This window comes from Thalia democratica, unplaced genomic scaffold (genome assembly GCF_965202585.1).
Source record: "Thalia democratica unplaced genomic scaffold, ktThaDemo2.hap1.1 HAP1_SCAFFOLD_575, whole genome shotgun sequence".
Classification (NCBI taxonomy): Eukaryota; Metazoa; Chordata; class Thaliacea; order Salpida; family Salpidae; genus Thalia; species Thalia democratica.
The window spans coordinates 49457-58483 of NW_028139599.1; the positions used below are offsets into that span (position 1 = coordinate 49457).

Sequence of the window (9027 nt, forward strand, 5' to 3'; positions counted from 1 at the left end):
TGAAAATTTCACCCCATTTCCTTTTCTAGATTTAGAATGAGATCTAGTTGATTTAGTTTTATATTTTTGATTTTACAACCAGTTTTGTTGAAGAACTTTACTTTTGTTGATTTTGCAACGTTTCTTTTTTAAGTATTTGAAAATACAAGATTAATTGTTCAAGAGTTTAATTTGCAAAACTAAGTTTCACCCTTCAAGGGATCTTCAGTTACAATTTATATCTGAAAAATAAAAGTTAAACAAAACATGGAAGATACTATAAAGCAAAACAAAACAAGTAAATTATAAATTGTAAATTATGTTAATTAGAAACTTAATCAAGAATTTGAATAAAATACTAAATAAACACTATGGGTTTAGGCTTTTAAAATACTGATTGTGAAACTGTTATATTAAAAAAAGCATTAGTGGCTCAAAAATTAAGGAATAAAACAAGCTACTTACATACTATAATATACAGAGAAACTTTTGAGTCTTTAAATTAGAACTTACTTATACTGAATGTTAAACTTATTTAAAAAACATTATTAGCTTGAAGGCAAACAACTAAATAAAATTAAAACTATAACACACAAAGGATCATTGGAGCCTTTAATTTTAAAAACTATTTATACTGAATAAGCTGTTAACTGAAAAAAAAACTTTGTAATAAACTTTTAACTCTAAAAAAATTACGGTGGCATAGAATAAAATTAAAATGAAAATAATTTAGATACTATAATAGATAAAACGTTTTGAGCCTTAAACATGAAAACCGTATGTAGGATTTGAAAATACTCAAAATGACTTGAGACAGTTTTTTGTCTCATTGAATGGCAACTCTGATTGTGTACACTGCTTCTATTAAAATAATTTGATCACATACTAGAAAATGGTAGTATAATAAAATACTCTTTGTACTAAAAAATGGTTGTCAAATATTTAGTTTTTTTTCAACAAAATTAGTTTTATTACTTTTTTTTTTGTTTAAAGTTTTAAGAAACTATTAAAAATTTGTTTTTCATGTTGGTATAAATAATAATAAATCCAATGACACAAAAAATAACTTTAACTCAAGCATGTACTCTATTCATAAACAATACACTCATTTGCAGTCAGTTTTACTAAATGTGTTAAATGGACTTGGACCAGGCCATAGAGAAAATAACTCACCTCCCGGAGGTGACATACGGCAAGGGGGTGACGTTGCCAGAAGTGACACTTCCCGACGGCATATACGTCCAGCCCCCGCCCCACGTCTTCGGACAGAAGAAAGTGGGCGACCCGAGGCTGGTCATCACCCACATTGTCAACAGGAACTTCAAAAGCTACGCCGGGGAAATTGTACTTGGTCCCTTCCACCAGAGGTCAGTGCTCTTGTTTAAAACTTAAATAATTTTACATAGCAGCTTTTGAAATGAACTTAATTTTGACATTTTTGGTTTAGTTAAATTTAGATATTGTATATATATTTAGATTACTATGATGGCAATAAAAAGACTTCTGGTTTTCATTTTTTTTTATGCGCCTGTTAATATTTGTCAACCCATTGTTATTTTTGGTTTTTTTTTTGTTTTGGTATTGGTTTTTAGTATCTCTAAAAAACCAATGAAACTACTTATTTTTAATATTTGTAATGCAATAACTAGTTTATACCTTTTTGTAAGTATTACAAGTATTTTGATTTGAATTTTTAGATTTCAAAAGAATGTTTAGTATTATTTATTCTTTTTTTCAAATTAATTAGTTTCTACCTTATTCACTTGATTTGTCATGACTGATTAAATTAAAAGTAAATTAAAATTTTTCTAATGATTATGTTTATGGTTTGAGAATGTTGTATTAATTTGATAATTGCATTGAAAAACAACTGCTTTTATTTTTATTTACTATAAATTTTGTGTAGAGACCAAATAGTTAAATAATACATTATTAGTTCAAATAGTTTAACAATTAGTAGTTTAATAATAATTAAAACGAAAAATAACTATTTGTTATAACATTTATTTATGAAAATTAAATGTTGTGTGATGTCTTAATAATTCCTCAGAAAATTTTATAATTGCTCTAGCTAGCTTTGAAGTTAATCAGTTATAATAGACACTTTATAGTATAGAAAATATTTTATATAAGTAACACTAAAACATTACTTTCTAAAAATTTTAATCAAAATTAAATTTTTTATTATACTAACAATTTATTTGAATAATCTGATTTACTAAACTTAAAAATTACTATATATAAATATAATATAACTATTGCATTAGTTAGCCTTTATTATTTAATTTTATTGCACTACTTCCTGAAGCAACAACAAAGTGTATTCATGGTTTAGTTATTAAACTGAGATTTTTTTTTACAGTTTTTCCTGCATAATTGGGCCGAATGGGAGCGGAAAATCGAATGTGATCGATTCAATGTTGTTTGTCTTTGGCTTCAGAGCTCAGAAGATCCGATCGAAGAAAGTATCAGTTCTCATTCACTCCAGTGAAAATCACAGAAACTTCACTTCGTGCTGTGTTGAAGTGCACTTTGCTAAGGTGAGCATTGGCTTCTTCTAAAATGAACCTAATTAATATTTTTTTTTAACATGTTGGTTATTGTTGAATGTTATGAGATGAGCTTGGTATTTGATTATGTATTTTTTTAGTGTTACAAATTTACTAATCAGTTTATACAAAAACTTAATAAATTTGATGTAAATTATTAATTAAACACAAACAAAGCATAATAGTGATTGAATTAGACTAAGTATAACTTATATTTAAGCAACTTAGCCTAGTATTACTTATTATTTTGATATTAAATGTTTAACAGTTTTTTAAAGTTTATCACAAGGAAATGTAAAATTATTCGTAATTGGGTTTGTTGGTAGTAATATGTTTAATTCTCTAATAAACAGATCATTTCCTTAATAATTTTATATTAGTAACTCCCAAATCAAGAGGTGATACACCCAATTTAGAAAGCTCTTAGTTGTTAACAATAAAAAAAAAATTGTATAGAAAACAGTTTGGTTTAACAAAAACTACAATAATGCATAAACTATATACGTAACAGTAACACACTGCAGAATGTAAAGAAAATATAATTCTGCAAATGTTTATTCAAACCTTAATTGTTATGTAAAAACCTACAAAATAGCATTATTCATTTATAAACACACAAGTATAATGTTAATCAGTATGTAACAATTCTACATCCACAATAATTCAGGTGATGGACAAGCCGGACGGCACTTACGAGGAAGTGGCCGATTCGAGGTTCAAGGTGAGCAGGACGGCGTTCAAGGACAACTCGTCCCAGTACCACATCAACCAGAAGAAGGTGCATTTCAAAGAGGTGGCCAAGCTGCTGAAGGACGTCGGCATCGACCTTCTCCACAACAGATTCCTCATTCTGCAGGTTTCACATCATTGTTTACACCTTTTTACAGAGTCAGCGTTTTTCGACGCTAGAATATCAAGTGTTAAAAATGTTCTAAAAATTTGAGGTAGTTATCTCAAAAAACGTAGGAGAAGATAGATTTTTAGTGAAATAGTCTATTTTTGCCGTTTTAGTTTGCGCCTCCCATAAGGAACCTATTGTTGCCTCCGACTTTGACCGGCTATATCTAAAAAAATATTTTGAATTTTTTAAATCTGTAAAAAGCATTTTGTAGCTTAATAAAAACTATATAAAATAAGATCAAAAATCAAAAAAAGGTGTTTTCCCCCCTATGCCCTTAATACCTGCTTATTATACTGAAATAAACTGTTGGGAATAAAAATAGGGAATATTTTCTATTGGTAGTTAATAGTTTTTTCAGCATTTTCTCAGTTGCTGGTCATATGCAGATTTTTGCACAGCTTAAGACAAAGCTTGAAAAAAAAAGCTCAAACTTTATACACAGAAGAAAAATTAAAACAAATACCAAATTAACCAATATATGATTAAAAAAGTTAATTTGCTATTTTACAAACGTCATTAACATCATTGACTACTATAAAATGTAAACAAAAATAACTTGAAAATTTTTAAATGATTTTTATTGATAAGGATTAATCTTTTCTTGGCAAAGTTTTTGTTTGACATAGTTTTTATTATTTATTTAACATCTTTTTCTCTGTTGGAAAAGTAGTATGTTGTTTATTTAAGTTGTGAAATATCAGTGTTTTCATAATAAATGCTATAAAATCTTTTTTAAAGTAATGTTAACTCCTTGTGTAAAGTGTAAAACATCACAAAATCAATTTAATTTTTAACCTTAAATTAAAAAATGATATAAGTTTGCTTAAAAATCATCTAATAGTATTTTATTTCTATAGCAGTACTTAATCAAAAGTAATAACTTTTTTTTTGTTGCTATTAAGCTAAGTCTAATTTTTATATGTTCTAAAGGTATTAAAATGTAGTCTTACAATTAACATTTTTACATTGTTTTATTAATTAAAAGCTGATTATTTAGTTTTTACTTTTTTAAAATTATTTACTTCATTTATGTCATTGAAACTTAAAAGTAATTGTTGTGTTTTCTGTTTGTGGCTTCAACTACCTAATTTGTTATAGTTTATGTTATTAAAGTTCCATTGTAAATCTATTCTTCAATAAAGAGATTTTTTATAAAATAGTAAATTTGAAAATATATAACATATTTTAAGAGTTTTAACACTTTATAAACTTAAAGTTAAAGGTAAAAATGATCATATTTACAAACACAAAATGCAATTAGATACCTAAAAGTACTAAATTTTTGGAGCTTTTTTAATTTCTTGAAGCTTAATAACGTAGAGTTTAACAGACTTTTTGCAAACATGTTTCCTGAATGTATTAATCTTAGTAAAAGTACAAAATACTGTTTAATTAAGTACATAATTAGGAGATGAGTGCAATTTATTTTTCACGAGATAACATAAGGTCTTATATACGAGCTTAAAGTGAAAATTAAAAGTCAGTATCTAAATAATACAAACTTTTTATTAGTTTTTAAAGTAAAGTAACTTTTGTAAAAGGTTACTAATACAAACGTATGGACCTCAATTATTTCATTGTATTTTTAAAAAATTCAGAATAGAATATAAACTTATTAACAAATAAATAAGCAAAAATTTTAGATAAAAGCTGGCGATTTTACTAAAATAATTTAAAATGAAAAAAATACCTACCCTAAAAGATTTTAAAATAGTAACGGTTTTAGTAGAAAATTGAAAAACATGGGTTTAAAAATGCATATAGACTTTTATTGAAGTATAATTTTTTAAATTCTTTTTTAATTTGCGCCTTTTTAAGAAGAAACCTATCGAAATCAGTCGTTTAGATCTCTTTCATCTCAAAAGCTACTTTAAGTTTTTTTAAGCGGTAAAGTTTCTGATAGCTAAGATAAATCTTCAAAAATTGTAAAAATATGGTGAACCTCCTATGTCTTTAATTAGTAATTGAATAGCATTAGATACTTTTGAAGGTTTTCCTTAAACGCAGACATTTTTTAAATTTGCGATATTTTGTAACCATAAAGCATTAATATTTACAAAAATCTATATAATCCTAGTTAGGCTATATGCAAGATGATTAGTAACTTATTTTTGTTATACTTTTTTTTTTAAAACATAGCTTTGAAATCCATATGCCTGGTAGAATTTTTTACACTCAAAAGATTAGTAGTGTTTTTAGAATCAGAAGTTTGAACAAAACTTTATCAATTTAATATATTCGAAACATACTTCAGTTCTACTAATGTTTATAATCAAATTTAAAATATTGTAAATATAAACTTAACGGTTCGTAGCATAAAATTCAAAAGGTCTACAAGACGTACAAATTAATTCCTCTGTAGTTCTTAAAAACCTTTATTACCAAACCGTTGTTTTTCAAAAAAACTCAAATAAAAACTGTTAACATGCGTAGGGTGAAGTTGAGCAGATATCGCTGATGAAGCCGATGGCCAAAGAGGCGGGCGGGGAAGGAATGCTGGAGTATTTGGAAGACATCATCGGCACCAACAGGTATGTAGATCGTGCTTCTACGATAATTATCAAGATCGTAATTCTTGTGTCACTAGTTTCTTACCTCTCAAGTTTCTCATTTGTTTCCTGAAACTTGTGTTACTAAAGTTTAAAAAGAAAGTTTTTTAGTTACTTGCTTTTAGGTACACTGACAGTTTTTAAGCCTGATGCGATTAATAACTCCGTTTAGATAAAAAAAAGTATTTTTTTTTCAAAAATGCAATAAAATTCTTTTAAACTCAAAATTTTAACCTCTGTAACCTCAGTGAGCACAAAGTCAAACATGCCAGCCACAAAAAAAAAATCGAAAAAAAAAAATATCAAAAAAAAATCGAAAAAATAAAACGTTGAAAGGTACAAGGAGGCGATCGACAGGGTGGAGGAGGGAGTGGAGAAGCTGGACGAGGAGAGGAAGGAGAAGCTGTCGCGGCTGAAGCTGGTGGAGAAGGAGAAGGAGAGGTGGGAGCCGATGCGGGACGAGTGCGTCAGGTACCTGAAGAAGGTCAACGAGAAGGTCCGGCTGCAGTCCGTGTCGTACCAGCAGTCCAAGCAGAGCTACCAGATGGTTTGTTTGCATTGGTTGATGAAAATAATGTGCATCGCAATTGGTTGTTTATTTGTTTTTAAGTGGGTTTCGATTAAAAAAAAATTATAGTATTATGTTTTTGTCATTGTGTTAATGTTCCACAAGTCGATTATCATTTTAAATATATTTTAATCTGTACTGTAATTTTAATGCATTGTACGTTGATATCCTCAAATACATTTGTCAGTTGATAAAAATCTTGTTGTGTAACGCATTTGGTTGTTTATTTGTTATTTAGTAGGCATAAGTTATTATAAATTGAAGTGTATTTTATTCTTTCAAGACTTTTGCAAACTAAGTTCCGGTCAAAGACCTCGTCGGTGCTCACAAAATTATTCAAACAGAATGCATTATAAAGTCTTGAAATTATAAAATAAATTATTTCTTCTCTAGTAGTTGAGATCTCTGTTTATTTTCTAAAATGAAAATTTAGAATAAGTTATAGTATTATGATTTTGTAACTGCAGTTAATGTTTCACATGTTTTTTTATCATTTAAATATGTTTTAGTCTGTACTATTATTTCCAAGAAGTTAGTGTTTGTGGAACTTTGATGCTATTTGTTTAACTTTTTATACAAAGGTTTGATTTTTACAAACTAAACTATGGTTTGACACATCAAACCACTCTGGTTTGAATTAAAAAGAAACAACTAATCTAAAAGCAATAACGCTGAAAAAAACAATTGGTATTCGAACGGATAATAAAATAAATGTTTTTAAAATTCAAAATCTCAGCGTGACTAAAAAAATTTAAACAAAGTTCCTAAAAATAGGGGAACTTGGAATTTTACAACTTGGGCTGAAAAACCTGGAAAACTATAGAAATTGAGAAAAAAAAAACTTTTAACTAAAAGTAGACCCAAAAATGTGTGCTTTCAAAAACGTTGGAGAAATTTTGAAAACCTGTAAAAATCCTAAAAACGCAAACAGATGAAGTGCGAAGCGGAGGAGGCGCTGGGCAAGCTGAGCGAGGAGGCGCAGCAGGAGGCGGCGAAGCTGAAGTCGTGCAAGGAGGAGCGGCAGGCGGCGGAGAAGGAGGTGAGGCAGCTGCACAGGAAGCACGAGCGCGTCGACAGGGAGGTGCAGCAGAAGGAGCAGGAGTTCAGGGAGCTGGAGAAGCTGAACGTGAAGATATTCGAGGACAAGAAGCACAAGAAGAACAAGCTGAAGGCGCTCACCGCCAAGCTGCACAAAGTTTGTTTCTTTCAATTGAGTTGATCAGTTTTTGAAATTTTTATCAGACTTCAAGTGCAGTTTTCAGATGTTATACATATATATGTATATGTATTTTGTCATTTGTTACAAAAAAGTGTTATTAAATAAGTATCCTGTTAAACTTAACTAATTTGTTGTAGCTGGTATGTTTAGAATAATTTTTATCTATTTTATAGAAGATTCAAAAAAAATTATCTGTTGCACAATTTATATCATTGTATTAATATAAATAATATTTTCATTATACTTGATATTAATTCAAAGCGTTGAATGATAAGTTTCTCAGACTTTAAGATTAAAAACTTAAACTACCATATTTATATAACTCGGCATAAAACATAACAAGATTCACAATAAAATATGATATTTCAAATACAGTTCAATACTAATATATTAAAAATAAAATTGAAAATAATTATAAGTTATTACTTTAAAGTTGAGTTATTGAACTTCATTTACACAAATAAAAAATAATAATATCAAAAATACACATTTACAAGTTATTTAAAGCTAAAGGTTTTTTTGTATTTGTAGTTAATAGGTAATACACTACTTAAGATGTTGAAAAGGAATCTTAATAATAGTCCAAATGAATTATTTGCATACCATAAACTTTAATAAATGATGAAATTAAAGATATTGATAAAAACTTTCTAAAATTTAAGACATAATATTAATTAGTTTATTTTTACTAACATTTACATCTACTTAATCTAGTTGGTAAAATATTTATATTAGAAGATATGTCGATAGGAACATTAACAAACTACTTTTTTTATATGTAAAATGAATTTTTTGCTTTTTTTTCACTAAGAATTAAGTTAAACTAAAAATAATTACAGGACAAGAAGAAGCTGGAGTCGTTGGAGAAGGAGCCGGAAAGCTTGGAGGAGACCATCGCGGAGCTGCAGCAGGACAAGCAGGAGTTGGAGGGGAGGAGGAAAGAGGTTGAGGAGAAACTGCACGAGAAGCTGGTGCAGTTCAACAAGGAGTCGGCCGTCATGCAGGTTGGATTGGAAGTTTTTCTGGTCGACAAATTTATTAAGTATTTTTTGGGGGTTTGATTCGTTTTTGTGGGTCGGTTGAATATATATACTGAAAGAAACTGTTTAGAAATTAAGTTGTGTTATATAGCCAATTGATAAGCACTACTGTGTACTCGAAATAAAATCAATTTGAAAATTTATTTGATGAGCTTTAGATTGCCCACTTCCGCACTAGAAGCACATGGGTGTTGATTCATTTTAAATGAGATAAGTAAGAAT

The 9027-nt window shown here is 28.6% G+C and overlaps 1 protein-coding gene across 1 annotated transcript; it reads left to right on the forward strand.

Annotated features, from left to right (window-relative positions):
- Positions 1 to 1116: 1116 nt before the first annotated feature.
- LOC145846706 (uncharacterized) lies at positions 1117 to 8769 on the forward strand (the record flags this gene model as incomplete). Its single annotated transcript, XM_082953351.1, has 7 exons — positions 1117 to 1346; positions 2342 to 2519; positions 3196 to 3384; positions 5863 to 5960; positions 6315 to 6525; positions 7478 to 7741; positions 8605 to 8769. Coding segments are annotated over exons 1-7 (1335 nt in total), but the record flags the coding sequence as incomplete, so codon positions are not given.
- Positions 8770 to 9027: the final 258 nt, after the last annotated feature.